General features: G+C 41.0%; 1 protein-coding gene across 1 annotated transcript in view; it reads left to right on the top strand.

Annotated features, from left to right (window-relative positions):
- Positions 1–21542, top strand: part of dpysl4 (dihydropyrimidinase like 4) — a 47708-nt gene extending 26166 nt beyond the window's left edge. The window contains exons 4-14 of the mRNA XM_070876793.1: positions 216–386; positions 1558–1619; positions 1711–1791; positions 2356–2424; positions 4377–4497; positions 9339–9495; positions 9892–10033; positions 11691–11861; positions 15377–15556; positions 16629–16794; positions 19516–21542. Of these exons, the coding sequence (XP_070732894.1) occupies positions 216–386; positions 1558–1619; positions 1711–1791; positions 2356–2424; positions 4377–4497; positions 9339–9495; positions 9892–10033; positions 11691–11861; positions 15377–15556; positions 16629–16794; positions 19516–19607 (1412 nt within the window). The 3' untranslated portion in view covers positions 19608–21542. The remainder of the gene's footprint in view (positions 1–215; positions 387–1557; positions 1620–1710; positions 1792–2355; positions 2425–4376; positions 4498–9338; positions 9496–9891; positions 10034–11690; positions 11862–15376; positions 15557–16628; positions 16795–19515) is intronic.
- The last annotated feature ends 1598 nt before the right edge of the window (positions 21543–23140 follow it).

A 23140-nucleotide genomic window follows, 5' to 3' on the forward strand; every position in this document is an offset into this window, starting at 1 on the left:
TGGTCAGTGTAACATTAACTACAGTTGTGGGGATGTTCATGGTACTGACAATCCCAATCTCCATGACAAAGCAGGTCTTACATTGGGATACACTGCACTCACAGGAAAAATGAAAATGAGGAAATATTGTAAATGAAAAAAGATGTGATTAAGACAGAGTGAAAAGAAAAATCTAGATTAATTGCATACATTTATATTTTTGCTGTACAACATAGTGGATCATGTCCTTTCTGAACCTGAACCTGGATCAAGTCTTCTTTCTGCATATGAACAGTGGAGAGAATGGGCTGACAGCAAGTCCTGTTGTGACTACTCGTTACATATAGATATTACACGTTGGCATGAGGCTCTGCGTGAAGAAATGGAAACTTTGGTCAAGGACAAAGGTAAATCTCAATATTTCTATCACTTCTAGAATGGACACAAATGATTGTCCCCCAAATGATATTGTTTTTGAAATGTCACTTCATTGGAACCCAAAGATATACTTCCACGCTCAAATGACTAACCTTTCACAAGCTGAATTTTTCTGATAGTCTGTGGAACGTAAGCCTGTTTCTCATTTCCAAACAGCCACAACAATGGCATTAAATAAAAGTCAAACTAGAACATCTTTAGTATATGTAGTGACAGTTGTGTCTATTATGACTGAATGTCAGTTTCCCTTGAAACTGCTCTCTGCTTTAGAACTAATTTATGCTAAATGCGCAGGAATGTGATGCATCAGGAAAAAAAATCACAAATGTACCAATCCCATTTTCCAATCGGTCCTATAAGGGACCTGTCCAATTTTCCATCCATTTCCATTAATGATGGGAAATCAGACAGGGTCCAGTGTTTTCCTCCCCACCCAATTTCCTGCATTCACTATGATCTAATAGCTCAAGTTGCAGGAACAGAAACATATGCCTTATTAATTTGTTATATTAAAAGTATTCCATTAAAATTATTGCAAGCAGAATCCTGCTATGTCTGAACGTGCTAATTGTCATATTGACAAATTTAACAAAAGTCGTAGTGCTCTTTTCCTTACATTTTCAGAATCATACAACAGAGGACCACTTTGAATATAGCAACATGAGGGTGGTGGTGGCAGCTCATTTTGACATCAAACTTGGCATGCTGTTGACACACAGATCAAGTCCATCACTAATAACTTCCCAATGGGAATGGAAAGGCTAACAACACGGTGGATTCATTAACTAGTCATGAATTGGGGTGCACTATACTAACTGTATTACATTTTTAATAATGAAAAAACAGTACAGGGTTATTCATAGAGCCGGGTTTGTGGACAATGTCATGCATCAGGAAGGGATGCTCCTTTAAATGCTTTGCGGAAGTAGAACTTTTCAGAAACACAGCTCTTGTTTCTGTGTACCGTGTACATATTTTAGCTGAAAATATATTGAAATAATTGAAGCATTGTCGTAAAAATTTTTGTGATGCAATGTTGATATCAAATGCATTAAGCATTGCAAGAAGATAGAGTAGCAACTTCTAGCTTCCAGCTCATTGCAAAATATACGATATTTTCACTGTTTTTTGTTCAACCAGGTGTGAACTCCTTTCTCGTGTTCATGGCCTACAAAGACCAATATCAGTGTAGTGATGCACAGGTAAAACTCTTCAGAGAAAATGAAACTATAAATGCTAACATTTGTTTCTGCTTGGCTAAAGATGCTAATTGCATGCTATTTTCCGTGACAGATATATGAAATCTTCAGCATCATCAGAGATCTGGGTGCCATAGCACAGGTGCATGCTGAAAATGGAGACATCATTCAGGAGGTAAAATTAGAATTTGATAATCAATCTGAAGCTGAACAATTAAAAGTTGCTATAAAACAACAAATACAGTGTTCAGAAATTCAGCAAAGAAATATGTTATTTAAAAATGCAGTGTCACATGACTACCTTACTCCATCGCCCCCTCCCCCCCCACTTCACCCTTGCCCCAGCACCCAAGTAGATATCGTCATCTGACACAGCTTTGCGGCAATCAAACCACATTCTCTCAGGATTTGTTTTCAGAACTTTGCAATTCTTACTAGAAAAGATTAAAGTGGCTACATTTATGTCACCATATGTTAGCACCATAAGCAAACTGCATGAACCCAGTTCTTGATCCCACTGGGAAAATGAAATATCTTGAAAAGTGATAGCATTAGGAAAGCATATTTTCCCCTGTTAAATTGCTTTAGTTCGTATCTAAAGATTGACAAATGATTTATCCAGTGAAAATGTGGATTTTCAGCTTTACTGATAATAAACCAAAGTGTGACAAGATTATAATTGTTTTATAGCACCAAAATCACTTCCGATTGTATTTTTGATGCTTCCATCTGTCTTTAGGAGCAGAAACGAATGTTGGAGCTTGGAATTACAGGGCCAGAGGGACATGTTCTTAGTCGACCAGAAGAGGTAATACAATTTCTGCTACATTTACAACTGAGTGAATCAGGAGACTGTGTTCTCTAATTAGAGAAACATTTGGCTAATGTTGAAAGTGTGTAAAATATAGCAAGAAAACCAACTAAACTTTCTTCTCATATTTGCCTAGTTTGCTTTACAAATTTATTGTTAAAGGTGGCAGTTTGTGTCAGAGGGAACAGTAGAGTAGTGACCACATGCTGCTCTACAGGATGGGAGAGGAAGGGGTTCAATTACTTTAGGCCACACAAAGAGCAGTATCGACAATAGATTGTGAGCAAGTTAGCTGTTCTTTTGGTTGGGGAAACTTTGAAGAGGGTTAAAGGAGAAAAAAATTATTGAAAATGATGCAAGCCACCTGGCACAATTGCTGGTGTCACAGAAAAAATAAAGGTTTTCCAATAATTTCAAGAGGATTAAGAAGCTGCAATAAAGTATACAAAACAATTGTTAAAAGTATTTAATTGGCTATAATTCTAAATTAATAAGTTTGCCCAAAAAATTAAGCAAAAATGCGATTGGGTGGGTATGTATACAACATGATATGGACTGATGTAATATTCTATCAGAGTGCTAACATCAACCTAGTGTTTAAATATATCTATTTTTCAGTTAAAGGCTCCAAATCATATTTATGGAATTTATTGAAAAACAAAATATCAGTTTGTGTAATTAAGCAATGAGCCTTGAATTTATTGCAATACAAATGAATTTGCTGTTCCTTCTTACAATCCTCGTACTCGTGAATGTGCATTACCTAGTGGGACATCAGAAAATCACATCCCACATAGTGACCAAAGAACTTTACACACTAGTGACCTGAACCACACTAATCCTGTGTCAAATTCTGAAGCAAATTACTATTTCTCCAATCATAAGGGAGGCATTGTTATCTGAGAGCAATGCAATAGTCTCAGAAATGAAAGGTTTATATTTTTGACATCTATATCTTATTATCTACAAGCCTATATTTTATTATATGCAGATTCAACTGAGTTTGGAATCTAACCATTAATGTTTTCAGTATTCAAATGTCATTATCATAGGCATTCCCTCGGAATCGAGGAAGACTTGCTTCCACTCCTGAAGTGAGTTCTTGGGGGCTGAACAGTCCAATACGAGAGCCACAGACTCTGTCACAGGTGGGACAGATAGTCGTTGAGGGAAGGGGTGGGTGGGACTGGTTTGCCGCACGCTCTTTCCGCTGCCTGCGTTTGATTTCTGTATGCTCTCGGCGACGAGACTCGAGGTGCTCAGCGCCCTCTCGGATGCACTTCCTCCACTTAGGACGGTCTTGGGCCAGGGACTCCCAGGTGTCAGTGGGGATGTTGCAATTTATCAGGGAGGCTTTGAGGGTGTCCTTGTAGCATTTCCGCTGCCCGCCTTTGGCTCTTTGCTGTGAAGGAACTCCCAGTAGAGCACTTGCTTTGGGAGTCTCGTGTCAGGCATGTGAACTATGTGGCCTGCCCAGCGGAGCTGATCGAGTGTGGTCAGTGCTTCAATGCTGGGGATGTTAGCCTGGACGAGGATGCTAATGTTGGTGCGCCTGTCCTCCCAGGGGATTTGTAGGATCTTGCGGAGACATCGTTGGTGATATTTCTCCAGCAACTTGAGGTGTAGGCTGTACAGGGCTGTAGTAATACCTGCCCTCCTGTATGGCTCAGAGACATTCAAATGTAATAGCTGTACATTCACCAATCTTCTTAAACATGAAAGAAATGTTAAAAGCCGCATACATAGTTAATGTCTTTAAAATTGTATCAACAAGAGGGATGCAAATGGAAAGTGTGCTTTTTCTTTTTAATGAGCCAACTCATTAAAGGGAAGTAGAATGAGAAATTTGGTGCTAATTTTGATCTGGGTCTGATGAGGGTGGGAGGAGAGCGTTGTGTGACATCACGTTTTTCACTAAAACTTAATCCTGATCAAAACATTTCTTCAAGGTTGAGGCAGAAGCGGTATATCGTGCAATCACCATCGCAAGCCAAGCCAACTGCCCCTTGTACATCACCAAAGTAATGAGCAAAAGTGCTGCAGATATAATTGCACAAGCTCGGAAGAAAGGTAAACAGCCAATTATGTCCCAAATTATAACTGACCTGCATGTGGAATGTTTTTCTTTTGTGCTTAATTGTCCTGGTTCCTTCCGATTATCCAGATTACACATAGTGGCCCTGATTATCTAGGGTCCTGTTCCATCATAGTTCCAGTCCTGCAATGACATTCCACCAGTGAGAGGAAATCCTGATCCCTTGGAGTTTGCATTGTCAGAACTTTACATAAGTGGTCTCCTGTGGCAGTGTCGGAACACATTGGGCGCCTGCTAACAAAAGGAGAGCAAAATGAAATGCTTGAATGTAATGTGCCCAAAAAGCTGATGGGGCTGGTTTAAAAGTGCAAATAATTTTGAAATCAGCTTGCTTTATAAAAGCCTTTTGTCTTTTGCCTTTTGTGGGCCCAACTTATGCTACTCCAGTGAAGCGATGCCAAATTCTTGGCAGCGTCCAATTCAGGAGACAAGAGCAGCAGGAAATTTGGCAGATGATACCATCCCATCAGCCCTGCCTCCTTTCACAATGTCAAGCTTCCAGGGAATAGACAGAAATTCTTCCTGGCCTCTGGCTTCTTCTCCCCTGGTTCTGACCCCTGGTGCTAACCCCTGGCCCTGCCCTCACAGAAAACTCTCTCAGGCAGCTCTTCAGGATACAGACTGAATGTTACAAGGTCCCACCCCATTTTATGCCATCTTTGCTGCTGGAATTCTGTTTTGGGGGCACCATTGGCTCTGAGGAAATTTGGGGGCAATTACAATATTTCTCAGTGTTACTGTTTTCAGAAATCATATGTTTTATTGTCATAATTATAGATTGTAATTCTGAGAATATTTAGACACAAAGAAACATAGAAAATAGTTGCAGGAGTAGGCCATTTGGCCCTTTGAGCCTGCACCACCATTCAATAAGATGATGGCTGATCATTCCCTCAGTATCCCTTTCTTGCTTTCTCTCCATACCCCTTGATCCCCTTAGCCGTAAGGGCCATATCTAACTCCCTCTTGAATATATCCAATGAACTGGCATCAACAACTCTCTGCGGTCGGGAATTCCACAGGTTAACAACTCTCTGAGTGAAGAAGTTTCTCCTCATCTCAGTCCTAAATGGCTTACCCCTTATCCTTAGTCTATATCCCCCAGTTCTGGACTTCCCCAACATTGGGAACATTCTTCCTACATCTAATCTGTACAGTCCCGTCAGAATTGTATATGTTTCTATGAGATGCCCTCTCATCCTTCTAAACTCCAGTGAATACAGGCCCAGTCGATCCAGTCTCTCCTCATTTGTCAGTCCTGCCATCCTGGGAATCAGTCTGGTGAACCTTCGCTGCATTCCCTCAATAGCAAGAACGTCCTTCCTCAGATTAGGAGACCAAAACTGAACACAATATTCCAGGTGAGATCTCACTAAGGCCCTGTACAACTGCAGTAAGACGTCCCTGCTCCTATACTCAAACCCCCTAGCTATGAAGGCCAACATGCCATTTGCCGCCTTCACTGCCTGCTGTACCTGCATACCAACTTTCAACGACTGATGTACCATGACACCCAGGTCTCATTGCACCTCCCCTTTCCCTCATCTGCCGCCGTTTAGATAATAATCTGCATTCGTGTTTTTGCCACCAAAGTGGATAACCTCACATTTATCCACATTATACTGCATCTGCCATGTGCTTGCCCGCTAACCTAACCTGTCCAAGTCACCCTGCAGCCTCTTAGCGTCCTCCTCACAGCCCTCACCACCACCAGCTTAGTGTCATCTGCAAACGTGGAGATATAGCACTCAATTCCTTCATCTAAATCATTAATGTATATTGTTAATATCTGGGCTCCCAGCACTGAGCCCTGCGGCACCCCACTAGTCACTGCCTGCCATTCTGAAAAGGACCCGTTTATCCCGACTCTCTGCTTCCTGTCTGCCAACCAGTTCTCTATCCACGTCAGTACATTACCCCCAATTACATGTGCTTTAATTTTGAACACCAATCTCTTGTGTGGGACCTTGTCAAAAGTCTTTTGAAAGTCCAAATACACCACATCTACTGGTTCTCCCTTGTCCACTCTGCTAGTTACATCCTCAAAAAATTCTAGAAGATTTGTCAAGCATGATTTCCGTTTCATAAATCCATGCTGACTTGGACCGATCCTGTCACTGCTTTCCAAATGCACTGCTATTTCATCTTTAATAATTAATTCCAACATTTTCCCCACTACTGATGTCAGGCTAACCGGTCTATAATTCCCCGTTTTCTCTCTCCCTCCTTTGTTAAAAAGTGGTGTTACATTAGCTACCCTCCAGTCCATAGGAACTGATCCAGAGTCGATAGACTGTTGGAAAATTATCACTTATGCATCCACTATTTCTAGGGCCACTTACTTAAGTACTCTGGGATGCAGACTATCAGGCCCCGGGGATTTATCAGCCTTCAATCCCATCAATTTCCCTAACACAATTTCCTGACTAATAAGGATTTCCTTCAGTTCCTCCTTTTCACTAGACCCTCGGTCCCCTAGTATTAACGGAAGGTTATTTGTGTCTTCCTTCGTGAAGACAAAACCAAAGTATTTGTTTAACTGGTCCGCCATTTCTTTGTTCCCCATTATAAATTCGCCTGATTCTGACTGCAAGGACCTTAATTTGTCTTCACTAATCTTTTTCTCTTCACATATTTAGAGAAGCTTTTGCAGTCAGTTTTTATGTTCCCTGCAAGCTTCGTCTCATACTCTGTTTTCCCCTTCCTAATTAAACCATTTGTCCTCCTCTGCTGTATTTTAAATTTCTCCCAGTCCTCAGGCTTGCTGCTTTTTCTGGTCAATTTATATGCCTCTTCCTTGGATTTAACACTATCCTTAATTTCCCTTTAGCCATGGTTGAGCCACCTTCTCCATTTTATTTTTATTCCAGACAGGGATGTATAATTGTTGAAGGTCATCCATGTGATCGTTAAATGTTTGCCATTGCCTATCCACCGTCAACCCTTTAAGTATTACTCGCCAGTCTATTCTAGCCAATTCACGTCTCATACCATCGAAGTTACCTTTCCTTAAGTTCAGGACCCTAGACTCTGAATTAACACTGTCACTCTCCATCTTAATAAAGAATTCTACCATATTATGTTCACTCTTCCCCAAGGGGACTCACACAAGATTGCTAATTAGTCCTTTCTCATTACACATCACCCAGTCTAGGATGGCCAGCTCTCTAGTTGGTTCCTCGACATATTGGTCTAGAAAACCATCCCTACTACACTCCAGGAAATCCTTCTCCATCGCATTGCTACCAGTTTGGTTAGCCCAATCAATATGTAGATTAAAGTCGCCCATGATAACTGCTGTACTTTTATTGCACACATCTCTAATTTCTTGTTTGATGCTGTGCCCAACCTCACTACTACTGTTTGGTGGTCTGTACACAACTCCCACTAGTGTTTTCTGCCCTTTGGTATTCCGTAGCTCCACCCATACCGATTCCATATCATCCAAGCTAATTTCCTTCCTTACTATTGCGCTAATTTCCTCTTTAATCAGCAACGCTACCCCACCTCCTTTTCCTTTCTGTCTATCCTTCCTGAATGTTGAATACCCCTGGATGTTGAGTTCCCAGCCTTGGTCATCCTGGAGCCATGTCTCCATGATGCCATTTAAATCATATCCGTTAACTGCAATCTGTGCAATTAATTCATCTACCTTATTACGAATACTCCTCACATTGAGGCACAGAGCCTTCAGGCTTGTCTTTTTAACACACTTTGTCCCTTTAGAATTTTTCTGTAAGGTGGCCCTTTTTGATTTTTGCCTTGGGTTTCTCTGCCCTCCACTTTTACTTTTCTTCTTTTTATATTTTGCTTCTGCTCTCATTCTACTTCCCTCTGTCTCCCTGCATAGGTTCCCATCCCTCTGCCATATTAATTTAATCCCTCCCCAACAGCACTAGCAAACACTCCCCCTAGGAATTGGTTCCAGTCCTGTCCAGGTGCAGACCGTCCGGTTTGTACTGGTCCCACCTCCCCCAGAACCGGTTCCAATGTCCCAGGAATTTGAATCCCTCCCTTCTGCACCACTCCTCAAGCCATGTATTCATTTGAGCTATCCTGTGATTCCTACTCTGACTAGCACATGGCACTGGTAGCAATCATGAGATTACTACTTTTGAGGTCCTACTTTTTAATTTAGCTCCTAGCTCCCTAAATTCGTCTTGTAGGACCTCACCCCGTTTTTTACCTATATCGTTGGTACCTATATGCACCACGACAACTGGCTGTTCACCCTCCCCTTTTATCTTGAGCAGTTCTGCTATTTAAACCCAATGTTAAGATCAAAACAATTGCAATTTGAAAAAAAAATACTTGTAACTTAGTAAACTGGAGACTTCAAGTAATTCTGCAGAAATAAAATAAACTGCCCATAAGGAAAGCAATATGCAGGGGGCAATCTATTGAGTTCACTTTGCCATAAGAAACATTGTCCTCGGCCATTATATCTGAGGAAATTGCGGGTACACTGTCCATGATCTTCTGTCGACTGGCAGGCAAGTTTCCCCATTGGCAGCGCTAACTCAGAAGATTAACCCCATAGTGATGGCAATGACGGTTTAAACAAGAGTGAACAAATAAACGGCAAATTGATTCATTTGAGGGCATCACTACTTGTACAGTACCTGAATATTCCTCTGTACTTTGTTGGGCAGCTGTCTCCTCAGGGAAAAGGCTATTTTACAAACAATTTAATATACATCATGTTTGTGCAAGGTGTCCTACTGATAAAAGAAATAGAAAACTTAAATCAAAGAAGTATGATGTGATTCCCCAGATTTGCTAAGATTACTAATCAATTTTTTGTGTGCTTTGACAGGTGCAGTTGTATATGGAGAGCCCGTCACAGCAAGTCTTGGGACTGATGGATCCCACTACTGGAGTAAGAACTGGGCCAAGGCTGCAGCCTTTGTCACCTCCCCTCCACTCAGCACTGATACTTCTACTCCTGATTACCTAAATTCTCTCCTCTCCTGGTATGGATTTGTAAATTGACTCGCTATTCACAGATAGATTTTTATTTCCTGTTTAGTATTTTAGGAATGCTGATCGTACAATAGAAGAAAATAAGGGCCAGTTGTAAACTTGGTGATAACCAAAAATATACAGCATGGGGCAAAAATCTAACTGTGTAATCTATACTTAATTATTTATTGGATAAGTAGTCAGAGCAGCCTCCCGTTGGGAGAGGGAAAGAGGATTACCTTTGTGCGCTAGTTGTAGCGAAATTGTAAACCTGTTCTTTGTAAGTTATTGGAGTTCACTACACAAAGCACACAAAGGAAGTTGTCCCCTTGGAATTGTGGTGGTGAGATGGCCACCAGTCAACCCTGACACTTAGTAACCTACATTTAATTTGTTTTTGAATACAGTGGCGATCTGCAGGTTACTGGCAGTGCTCACTGTGCTTTCACCACCGCACAAAAAGCAGTTGGAAAAGATGACTTCAGACTGATCCCTGAAGGAGTTAATGGTATTGAAGAGAGGATGACAGTTATTTGGGATAAGGCTGTGGTATGTTAACTTTATAAAACAAATTACAGTAGCTGCTATTGAACCTTTTTAAAAATCTTGTTAATAAATTACAGCTTAGCTGTAGCTGAGCAACAGAATGCTACAAACATAACTCGATTCCGAAATGCTTTTTAACACTGAGACCGTGACCCAAAATTCCTGGGGCCAGAGAGGGCATCATTTCCATTTACACCCCTGGGATTGCTCCAGATTTCAACCAGACATTTAAATTATGGCTGGGGGCTCCATGGGCAGATCGGTCTTCTGCACCCCCTATATCAAGGGGGCGTGTCAGGGGGAGATCCTGGGCTTCCCAGGGAAATTCATTCCTATACATTTTTGAAAGGCCTTAGTAAAACTCATGTCAGTTGAGACCTAGGGTAAGTTCCATCGAGGCCTTCTAAAGGCCCCAAGCACTTACCAGTGTAAAGTAATTGATCTCAGAGGGGATCAGTTACCTTCTACAGTTGGAGTGGTTCCATGGGAATCATTCTTTGGCTTATTTGGGCTTTTGGAAAACTTCATTCTGCCTTACAAGGGTAGATTAGCTCAAGCTGGCACACCATCACTTCTGTGCAAATTTCCCATCCCCAGAATTTCTACCACACTTACATTGGTGAAGCAGGACCCCAGAAATTCCCAGGCTTTTATAACCATCAGAACAACTTGAATGTACAAACAACAGCAACAACAAATTGTATTTATAAAGCGCCTTTAACATAGTGAAACATCCCAAGGCGCTTCACAGGAGTGATTATAAAACATATTTTGATGCTGAGTAACATCAGATAACCAAAAACTTGGTCAAAGAGACACGTCTTAAAAGGAGGAAAGAGAGGTGGAGCGGTTTAGGGAGGGAATTCCAGAGCTTAGGGCCTAAGCAGTTAAAGGCATGGCCACCAGTGGTGGAGCGATTAAAATCGGGATGTGCAAGAGGCCAAAATTGGAGGGTTGTAGGGCTGGATGAGGTTACAGAGATAAGGAGGTGCGAAGCCATGGAGGGATTTGAAAACAAGGATGAGAACATTAAAAGTGAGATGTTGCCGGACCTGGAGCCAATGTAGGTCAGCGAGCACAGGGGTGATATGTGAATGGGACTTGGTGTGAGTTAGCATGTGGCTGGAGAGTTTTGGATGAGCTCAAGTTTATGGAGGATGGAAGATGGGAGGTTGGCCAGGAGTGCATTGTAATAGCCAAGTCTAGAGGTAACACAGGAATGGATGAGGGTTTCAGTAGCAGATGAGCTGAGGCAGGAGTGGAGTCAGGAGGTGTTACGGAGCTGGTCGTAAGTGATCTTGGTGATGGAGCAGATATGTGGTCAGAAGCTCATCTCCATGTCAAATACGGCACCAAGGTTGCGAAGGGTCTCCAAGGAGAGGAATGGAGTTGGTGGATAAGAAACGGAGTTTGTGGCGAGAACCAACGACAATTGCTTTAGTCTTCCCAATATTTAGTTGGAAATTTCTGCTCACCCAGTACTACAAAAAAAGGGCATTTTCAACTATTACAAATTGAGACTAGTTGGTACACACCAGTGATTTGGATTCACTTCACCAGGAGGGTAAAAACAAAACACAGCATAACAGATAACTGTAGACTCTTAACCTATTTTCATATTATATAACCCCCGTAACCTTTTCTAATTTTTATATTCTAGGCTACAGGAAAGATGAATGAGAATGAATTTGTAGCAGTTACAAGTACAAATGCTGCAAAAATCTTCAATCTCTACCCCAGGAAGGGACGAATTGCTGTTGGTTCTGATGCTGATTTAGTCATCTGGGATCCAGAAGCGGTCAAAATCATTTCAGCAAAGACACACAACCTGGTAATGCAAATAGCTTCATAATTAAGCCTGCATTCCCTGGTTACAGCTACCCAGTAATTAGAAGTCAGTGTGGTTTTGTAATTTGTTCTTCATTAGAACTCAATTTATTGGCAAATCCAATTTCTGGTCACATCACCCGTTGTTATAGGATATTCATTAACAAAGGACTATGAGTATTAAATAAACTAACATTTGATTAAGACATTTACAAACTGGTTGTACGATCATGCCGATCAGTTGGTAGCTCTTCAAAGTCCAGGTAGATTCCCACTTTTATATTGATGCAAAGTAGTTTCCATTTCATAGCAATGCTAAAGAGGGCAGTATAATTCTAGTTTCAGATCAGAGATATGACTCTGTAGTACTTTTCAGTAGGAAAGTTAACATCTGTGTTAACTGAGGATATTGAACCCAAAGTCCAGATTACAAGTTGCTGTATAACTTGAAACTCTCCAAATCGGGTTGCACAGAAGGACATCTGATGAAAGTGTTGCTTCTTGACATGATGGCATTGTGATGGCTACTAGGTAGTTTCCTCTCACTCATTAAAAGTATGTGTGTTCTCTGGGGCTCAGAATGAATTTCACAATCTCGACAAAGCCAAATGCCAGCAGAATGGTAGTATATCTCTAGTCAGTGGGACTGATGTACACTCAGAGACGGTCCCCTCTCACAGCTCCATGTGGCTATATAGCTGTCTCGTACCCTTGGATGCCTTTATTTTGCACGTATTGTGCTGAGAAACTCAGAGCTGCAATTTAAGGAGGTGACTGTAATGTACAAGATGAGAACACAATCCCTTACTTAGTATTCTCACTGCATCTGCTATTCCTTCAAGCATGATTTGTTTCCCCTCAGAATGCCACATAGAATGCTTGAGGAGCAGAGTTTGTTGAATGCAATTGGTGATGGTACACCCAGAATAGCAAAATACAACTGCAGTCTTGCCCAGGGAAATGAGCATTTATCACTTTTGCAGTCAGTCATTGTATCGAGCAAAAAAGCAAACTACTGCGGATACTGGAAATCTGAAATAAAAACAGAAATTGCTGGAAACATTCAGCATGTCAGGCAACATCTGTAGAGAGAGAAATAGAGTTAACATTTCAGGATGATGACCTTTCAAAGGCCGTCGACCTGAAACGTTAACTTGTTTTTCTCTCTTCAGAAGCTGTGTGACCTGCTGAGTGTTTCCAGTATTTTCTGTTTTCATTGTATCGAGCACTTCCAGTTTAGATACAGCATTGGCTAAGTAGAGATCTTCCCTTACACTGTTCCAACAATGTGCTACCACCTAAGGGTTGACAGCTACTTAACCTGTAGAATCTATCCTGCAGTTACAGATGTGATTTGAAATGTCCTGTGCGACAGCTCAATATATTCCTCTTGGTCCAGATTATTAAATATTCATAGTCCATATACTACTATGTGTGTTAGGTCACTGTGAACACTCTTAAAAATCTCATGTTATTTATGTTGACATTTCCTGTGAAAGCCTAGTGATAGTTAACGGTACAGTAAGAAAACATCACCTTTGTAAAAGTATACAAATTGTTGAACAGGTAACTCAATAATTCCTTCATATATTTACATTTGTTGCATTACTTAAATAGTTGACTTCATTCCTTCTTTGATGTCTATTTTTGTCTTGTGCCTATCGCCAGACTTTTGTTTTTAGTTTTCTCTTAATCCTTTTCATCCAAGGGTAAGGCACAGAAGTAGAGGAGGACTGGCTTTTGTCTTTGTCTTCTGATTCTTTTTGTTTTTCCTCTTAAATGCCAGCAGAATGGTAGTATATCTCCAGTCAGTGCGACCGATGTACACACAGAAACGGTCCCCTCTCAGAGGTCCGTGTGGTAATATATCTGTCTCATACCCTTGGATGCCTTTATTTTGTACGTATTGTGCATTCACTTTCTTCTCAGTTCATTCTTCAGAGTACCATCTATTTTATATTTATTTTCTTTATTTCCTTTATCATTTCTCCTAATTAAAAAATCTTCACCTATAGTGGGATGAGAGGAACTGGGGCTGTATTGGAAGTTGCACAGTTCCTGTGTCCCCACAGAAGAATCTTGCAACCCAGCATTGACCCTTTCCTTTAAGCAAGGGAAGGAGCCTGTGATGCCAGCAGCACTGCACTGAACATTCTTCAGCGCTCTGCCACTACCACCTCCTCACTCACTTTAGTGCTCGAAGAGAAGTGATGTCATTCACAATGTGACAGAGGGAAATTCAAATGAATGACATTCTTCATTTACAGTTTTTGATTACCTCAGTTTAAAGATTCCCCCTTCATTAACTGTTTCATTTTGTATCATTCACTTTAGTCTTACTTTCCATTTTGTTTCATCGACTAGTTATTACCTGCCCTGTGTTTCCCTTTCCTACTACAGGTATTAATTTAGCAAAATAACATCTCCCAGTGGTGTAAGGAGGTAAAGAATAATGGGTGAGAAATTCCGTTGCGCCCCATGTGAGGCGATAACTTTTGAGAAGTGAGAAAAGTATCGGCAGGCGATAATTCTTTTTGCAACCCAGTAACTTCAGCTTTAGCACTCCAAGAGGGAAGTGCAGCGCTATCACGTCTCTTCGAGCACTAAAGTGAGTGAGCGGGTGGTAGCGGCAGAGCGCTGAAGAATGTTCAGTGCAGTGCTGCTGGCATCACAGCCTCCTTCCCTCGCTTAAAGGAAAGGGTCAGTGCTGGGTTGCAAGATTCTTCCTCTTATTTCTGTGGGGCCACGGGATCTGCACGACTTCCAATACAGCCCCAAGCACTATAAGAGAGTGGAGGGCTGAGTAATCGCGCAGCAATGCACCATCAGAAGCAATCAGCAGGCACCACACTGGTGCGAAGCATAAAGTTCGCCCTACCTGACCACCCCTGCTTTTAAATATCGCTCCCCAAGCCGCCAGCCGAGGTGGCAATGACTCCTGTTGATGACATCCAGCGATACAGCAGGGGGCAGAAGCGAATATCACATCCAGGGCGGTAACGCTCCGGATGACATCATGATCGACGAGGTGCAAGAGAGTGAGGGGATAAGTGTTAGCACCAGTGCAAAATTGCAAGGGAAGTTCGCGGACATCAGGGAAATCGCTGCACCCAGTCGGTAACCCCTTAGCGCCACATTACCACCACATTCCCGCAGATGTTAACGGGAGGCGCAATGCAGCCAAATTTCTCCCCCAATGAGTTCAGAGAAAGGAAGCATTGAAGAAGCAAGAATGTGAGGTACAGCCAGCAAAGGAACAAAAGGGCACAACTGGGAACAATGTACGGTCAAAGCTTGGTCACATAGAAATCAAACTAAAAGTATTACAAGCTAAAACACCAGCAATGTCTCAATACTAAACTATCTGAGCATATCATTTAATAATTAAACTTTATAAGTCAGCACGGGATCTACTTACATTATAGATTAAAATAGTATGGTTAATAAACTGGTCATAGCAAGTACACTCTAAATGGCATGAAATGAAAAGCTCTATCATGTCTGCATTATGTCTCCTAGGCAATTGAGTACAACATCTTTGAAGGTATGGAATGCCGTGGTGCTCCTTCTGTGGTAGTAAGTCAAGGTAAAATTGTCTTCGAATATGGAACAATTCATGCCACAGAGGGCTGTGGACGCTTCATCCCCAAAAAGACATTCCCGGACTATGTTTACAAAAGAATAAAAGCAAGAAGCAAGGTAAAGTGTTCAACTTCACTGCATCAGTCTAGCAACTTCAGGACAATTCATTACAAGTATGAACTAGAACTGACATCTCTATAATTAGTAAGAGTAAAAACTGTACTTTCGCTAATTGTGTAGTGTAGTGCTTATGTTACTGGACTAGTAATCCAGAGACCTGGATTAATAATCCAGTATTTTGATGAGTAGGGGTTAAATCATTTATTTTTATCATCTGGCGAAAGTCCAAAAATACTCCGCAGTATAGTTGTTTTACAACACATTTTATACATGTAGTTTTGTGTGAAGCGCGTGTATTCAGTGTAGAGCACAGTTTCTCTGTTACTTAGAATTTTCATCAGTTTTTTTTGGACCAGGCAAAATGCTTAAATTTCATTCATAGCAGATATGCCAACTTTATGCTTCCAATGTGTATAGAGTATAATATAACCCTGAGCTCATGCTTTAGTGTGAAGGTTCTTGCCCATCCTTCTCAGTTTAGATACACCCAGTTAATAAGTCTTATAGAGCACATTTCCACAAAGCCAAGGAACATTGGTAACAACTACTGGCATTTTTGAGATAAGATACCAGTCAATAGATTCTGTGACCACCAATGGTAGTTGGCATTTCCAAATTTTACAATCACATGATAATTGGAATAGCTGTTGATTTTGCAATTACAAGTTCTGAACATTAATCTGGATGCCCAATGTTTTCCATGTGCATTTTGAGCAGCTGATACCTTCTTCATTATTGCTACATAAATAATGAATGAAGAGCTTAGACTCTGATAATACCTGCACACATTTTTAGAATACACGCACTTTAAAAGTTAGAAATTCTCAGTAAAAGGCTTATCGCATATTGTGGGTTGACACTGTTAACCAGTGCAATACCCAGTTTTCTTAAATGTTAGAACGTCCCTACTTGTATGCCAGAAATAAAATCTGAATTGTTGTATTACACTAATATGTCTCCCAGATTTTGCCTATGAAAATTGTCTCATATTGAGTTGCATTTGTAAAATGCTGTATCACTTATATGTGGATTAGTGGAGTGGTATCAAAGGTTAGTTGTATTGTTACAGCTGGCTGAAATCCGAGGTGTTCCTAGAGGGATTTATGATGGTCCTGTCCAAGATGTCACAGTGGTTCCCAGAGCTATGACGCCCATTCCATCAGCTAGGATGTCTCCAGCTAAACAACCAATTCAACCACCACGAAATCTTCACCAATCTGGATTCACTCTGGCTGGTAAAAATGAGTATTAACAGAATGTTTAAGGTTCAACATTAGTCTTGATTTGGATGGTTCTTGAAAGTAGTCACTTTGATCCCTATCACAAACAAGACAAAGCACTGTTCTCAATGATCTTTGAGCTGAAAGAAATTTGTTGAGGCTGGATTATGGGAACCCCTACTTTTGGTCCTCTGGTGTTGCAGTGGAAATCGCACACTGCATGCCCTAGCACCCAGTTCATATTGTCAGGTAGCACTGGAGATAGTTAACAGATAGCAGAGAATTCCCTGAGCACTTGCAGTGCTTCAGGCACTTGTCTAATGGCCGGACTATTTTTCAATGCATTCGCACTGGCTTTCCAAGTCTGCCCTCCTAATTAATGTGCCTCCAAATCCCCTTCCCTTCCAATGTTGATTTGTTTCCACTCCCATTCTGATATGTCTTCATGTTCCCTTTTCACTGAATCTGCCTTTAAGTGTCAATCTGGTTCAGTGGAATTGCTCTTGGCTCCAAGTCAGAATGCCATAAGGTTCAAGTCTCACTTCAAGACTTGAGCGCATAATCTAGGCTAGCATTTCAGTACATCATTGAGGGAGTACTGTATTGCTGGAGCTGGTGTCTTTCATGTGGGATATTAAATAAGGTCCATCTACCTGTTCAGGTGTATGTAAAAAATCTTCTGGCACTATTCAAAGAAGATCAGGGGAGGTGTCCTGGTCAACATTAATCCCTCAACCTGCATCACCAAATCAGATTAGCTGGTCATTTCATCTCAATGCTTTTTAACGTTACCACACTGTGTGCAAATAGGCTGCTTTGTTTACCTTTGTTATACACTTCAAAAGTACCTCATTGGCTATGAAGCATTCAAAAAAAGGTGGTTTTATTTCCAACCAGATTTTTGATTGGTCCCCTTGGAGGACAAGACACACCCAGTTGTTTCTCTTGAATGTGTAATTACAGCCTACCTGCCTAAGTAATCAATTACTTTGCAAAGTCTAATTTGAGTGATTCTGACTGCCAGGCTCCAGACAGAACAGAGTTCACTTGAAACAGATAGGGCTCACACTCGTGGGTTAAGACCTTCTCCCACTCCCTCAAACAAGTTCTTGCCCCCTCCCCCCAACAATCTCCTAACCCTCCTCCCACACCCCCAAGTTTCTGACCTCTTTCCGCCAGGTTCCCGACCTCCTCCTCCTGCCTAAGTTCCTGACCCCCTTCTCCACCCAACTTTATAACCTCTTCCCAAGCCCAAGTTCTTGACCTTTCCCCCAAGTTGCTGACCTCCCCCGCCCAAGTTCCTGACCTCCCCCCCCCTCCCCCAGGTTTCTGATCTCCTTCCCCACCCAAGTTTCTGACCTTCTCCCCTGCCCCCCTCCCCCGGGTTCCTGACTTTCTCCCCCTGTCCAAGTTCCTCCCCCTCTCCCCCGACCCTCATAGATGGGGCATTGTGAGTTGATCACGGATTGTTAATAGGTTTATTGGGTATGAAGTGAATAGTGACAGTGTCATGACTTCTGGATTTCATTTAGTCCAATGATGTCACTTGCCACACACGCACCGAGATTTCCAAGAAATTAACCAGTTGTAGGGGAAGGAAAGGGAGAAGGTGGTGCAGGTTTAAAGGGGATGGGGTTAGAAGAACATGATCCGTCTTACCATCTGGATCACGTTCTCGCTCTCATTCACCCACCCCCCCCCACCCCCACCCAACTGCCCTTTTAGACCTGGATCACATTCTTACCCCATACCCACTATACTCTCCATGCTCTTTATCCCCAGAGTTCCTGGCCTCTTCTCCCTTTCGATCCTCCCTATCCCTTCAATCCTTTCTCTCTCACCCTCCTCTCTCTCCTCCCTCCTCTCTTTCTCCCCCTCCTCTCTCTCCCTCTCTCCCCCTGCTATCTCGCTCTCTCCCCCTCTTCTCTCTCCACCCCTCCTCTTTCTCTCCTCCCTCCTCTCTCTCTCTCTCTCCTCCACTCTCCCCTCCTATCTCTCTCTCTCTCCCTCCACTCTCTCCCCCTCTCTCTCCCCCTCCGATCCTCCCTCTGTCCCCTCCCACCCCCCGCCTCCAATTCCCTCTCTCTCCTTCCCCCTTCCGATTTCCTCTCTCCTCTTTTGATTCTCTCTCTCTTCCCCCCCCCCCACCACTAGCCAACAATGGATGCAGTGGCCTTCTCCTCGAGGAAAGTGTGGCCCACGCTGCAGGCCTCAACTGTTGGGTACTACGCATGTGTGGCTTCGGTAAAAAGCGCGCATGCACAGAACGGGATCGGGTGCGCATGCACAGTCCAGGATACCATGGCATGTGCAGAAGGCCGCAAAAGTGTTTGTGCAGATAATCACTCTGTTGAAAGAAACTGTATAAAAAAAAATGCAGGTTCCTTCTTTCTTAGTGTTTCCCTTTACCCTCATCAGGAAGAACGGCCCAAGGTATACCTTCCTGCCACAGTGGATACTTTACATCTACTAGGTTACATCTACTAAGAAGGAAAATGGCAAAAGAATGCATCAGTGGAGAGGCTGATCATAATGGCATTTTCATGAGAAAATATTTTATTTTGAAATTTAATCGGTATTAAATTGTAGCCAGCCTCTCCTAAATTATAGCTAATGTTCTGTTTAAAATAAATTTTAGAAAAAAGATTAATCTTCAAATAAATATTATGAAACAATTATTTTAAAATCATTACAATGATATGGCACAGTGTGAATTTGCTTTTTATTCTGTTCTAGGATCCCAGGCTGATGATCACATTCCTCGTCGTCCTACTCAGCGCATCAGTGCGCCCCCTGGTGGCCGTTCAAACATAACAACTCTGGGCTGAATTTTAACCAGATACATCTGATTAAAATGATAATCTCAGAGCCCTAATATTGCTGCAGGTTTTGTCATCTGAGGCTTAGAAATATTCTCACAAGCAGCTGTGTTCAGTACAGTATTTGCTGTACAGTAAAAGATGGTCATGAAGTCACTGCCTTTAGCTGATAAATGATGCATTTGGAAACTTTTTGATCTGCCAAATAATTCAAGAGGTACAGTTTTTGTATTATAAAAAATAACCATTAATTTATATTAATATTTGATTTAATCGGTAAGTATGTAACAAGCATCAAGACAACTGTTGTTTCATCGTTGTGACTATGTAAAGTTGTATTTGTGTTTCATTTGAAAGCATGATAGTGATATTGAAGGTAACGTGTAATTTACTTTATATTACCACAGGTATTTGACAGTCTAAAACAATGTAACACATACATTGATTACAAAAACATTGAGGTTTGAAAATATTTTAATAACTTTCTACAGCCACATGCCAACAGTAATCCGAGCTGCTGTGGTGCATGCTAGTATTTCTTACATATGCACTGTTTACAGGGTAACCTTTCAAAGTTTTTAACAATTAACATGACGTACATTTTAGTGAACCAAAAAAGTATAATTTTTCCCACATTAAATGTGTCGATGCATTTTTATGTTTAACCTTAAATATAGCTGTGGAAATTTGATAAGTGTTGTTGATGATGACCTAGTTAACCGTAAAGGATACATTTGAGAAGAGACACTGTGGGTAATTTCCACCTTAACACTTGGGCAGTAAAGTGACAGAGGGACTCGTCCGCCTGTTATAGAACCCCACCTATTTTCATTCCCTTGTAATCAATGGCATTGAAAATCGGGCAGCTTCTATAACAGGTGGATGATCCATCCAAGCAGGGTAGGTGAACCTTACCCCCAGTGTGTCTGAATTGCCTCTTGTAAGTCATCCCTTTCCACTGCTTCCATGAATAATGGAAACAATTGTGCTTAAAATGAGGCTACAGTACTGCTCACTTATCTAAGTACATTTAAACAATAATTTTCCCTTTACTGGACTAACCAGGAGTGCAAAGCCATTTAGCACCAGTGCAAGTGAGGTCAAAGTTGTACTAGTTTACTAAATGGAGAAGTCAGGCTCACCATCTTTTGTTAGCCTTAGTAAGTTGGATTTCAAACAGTCGGAAATCCCATGAATTCCAAAATATTGGTCTTTGTACAAAGCAAATTGTAATATCTTAAAATGGCAGTGGTGTTGTCTTGTATGTTTAACATGTTTTTTGCTTGAATGTCATTAAAGTATCTTGAACTTTTTGAGAAGGCTTGAATAGTTGAAATATGTTGTGCAGGCTTCATTTTTAACTCTTTCTCAATTGACCTTAGCTGAGTTCTGCCATTATGACTTTAGTGGCTTGATTGTTTTATAATTTTATAATTTGAAAAGAATGGTTGATCTTAACTGGACCAGACTGTAGTGCTTAAGTAGCCTGTAATGAAAACGGGGAGCTTTTATTAGGTGGCTAGAGGGTGCACTATTAATGTTTGAACTCTATACTGGCTGAATGAACATTATCGGACTAGACCTGTTGCATGGAAATAGCAGAATGTTTTACAAAACCTTCTCAAATGCTCGTCATATTTAATCTGATTCTGGAAAACCTAATCAGTACTTATCACATATATAGTAAACTACATTCAATTCAAACAAACTTTTATTTCAAAGTATTATACTTAAATCTGATAATGCAACTTAAAATAAACCGCTTTGAACCAGATTCTCATGTTGATGGCCATCTACAATTTATCTAGATTTGAATAGAAGGCCAAAGCTTTCAGATTTCAGAAAAAATACCGTCAGAGTTACTAATGAATTTTACAGAACATGCAAAGCCTGAAAACTTTGTAAGGTGACGTTGTTTCAATCTAATGGTCCATCTTTATCAAATAAACATGTTATGGAAAATGAACGCTTTACTGTTCCTCATTTGTACATGCATTGTATCAGGTTTCATAGATTTGTGACAGCACTGACTAAAAACATGAAAGAGCAAGTTCAGTTTCATTTCTTCCTATAGTATGAACCGATCGTTCGCCATTAGAATGCATAGAGAATTGTCAATGCCCAAGCACTTAAATGACCAGGGTTTTGTTAATTGGTTTGTTCTGTCTCTTTTCATATACTTGATATTACAGCCAATAAAAACACATTAAGGAACCAGTTACATGAAAATATATTCACAGTTTCTCAAAACAGGTTGATGATCTTTCATAAACCGATGTCCTGGAAAACCATTTTATTTAGTGACTGTTAATAATGCTGGAACAAAGCTGGGAATTCATTCAAGATAAATTGCTATTGTCAGATCTGACCTTCCTCTGAGTGCTAATTGCAGCTTCATATCACAATGTTAAAATGTATTGAACCATGCATAGCAAATTACTTGAGCATTTAGAATTAAAAACAAACCTTTGGTCCCTTTCTAGTGCTGCTTCCTGCAGAAGTGCAGAGCACCACTTGAGAAGGTGGGGCTTACCAAGGCTGTGGTTTCCCATCACTGACTTTCTTCAACCACGGAGGGAAGGACCGGGAATACAAATGAAGTAAGAAAAGGTGCCTGTCTGTTGCCACTGATGTGGGATTTCCACCCTGCAGTGTAAGTGGGACAGATCACACAGCACTGACAGCCTTAGAGTGGTACCTGAACTACTTTTCCCTGAAGCATTTCTGGAATTTACAGAGGGCATTGCAGTATAACAATCTCCATTTTATCTGTGTTGTATAAAATAAGATGCAATGAAGAAGAACATAGGCAGCAGGGTTTTATTGAGAAATAACTATTGTATTGAATAGGAATTAACTTTAGGATAAATTGAAATTGAATTTACATTTCAGCACAAATCCAGAATTTAATACTGAGATACTGAACAAGCTGGAAGCCAGCATTCCACAGACTATCAGGGACTTGGACATATGCTGGCATGGATACAAACAATATTTTTCTTTCTATTTAGCCACCAGGAATCATATTAATAAAAACACACACTGAACTGTCTTCATCACATCTTATTTTAGACAACACAGATTAAATAGTGATTGCTGTACTGCAATATCCTCTATATATTCCAGAAATGGTTCAGGAAAAAGTAGTTCAGGTACCACTCTGGGGCTCTCAGTGCTCTGATCTGTTCCATTTACTGATGCATCAGCGTGAGAAAGCTGAAAAACCCACTGTTGCCAATGGAAAACATTCCATAATATTAATTTTCAAAACTCTACTTACCTCTCAAGCAAATCACACCCAGTTTGTTCATTGTTGACATTGATATGCATCAGGAATCTTTTCCCTCTGCATATGGTTTTTTTTACAAACACCCAATGCAGCGATGTAGAGCACAGTTTGCTTCATCAACATGTTGAAATAATGTACAACTATTTGGCTTGTATCTCTCCCCAAACAACAAAAATTCTGCTCATTTATTTTACACAAGGTTAGTGTTGCTTTAAAATGGCATGCGTTTTTTCAAACTATGCCTCAATTTGAA

This window comes from Pristiophorus japonicus, chromosome 3 (genome assembly GCF_044704955.1).
Source record: "Pristiophorus japonicus isolate sPriJap1 chromosome 3, sPriJap1.hap1, whole genome shotgun sequence".
NCBI lineage: Eukaryota > Metazoa > Chordata > Chondrichthyes > Pristiophoridae > Pristiophorus > Pristiophorus japonicus.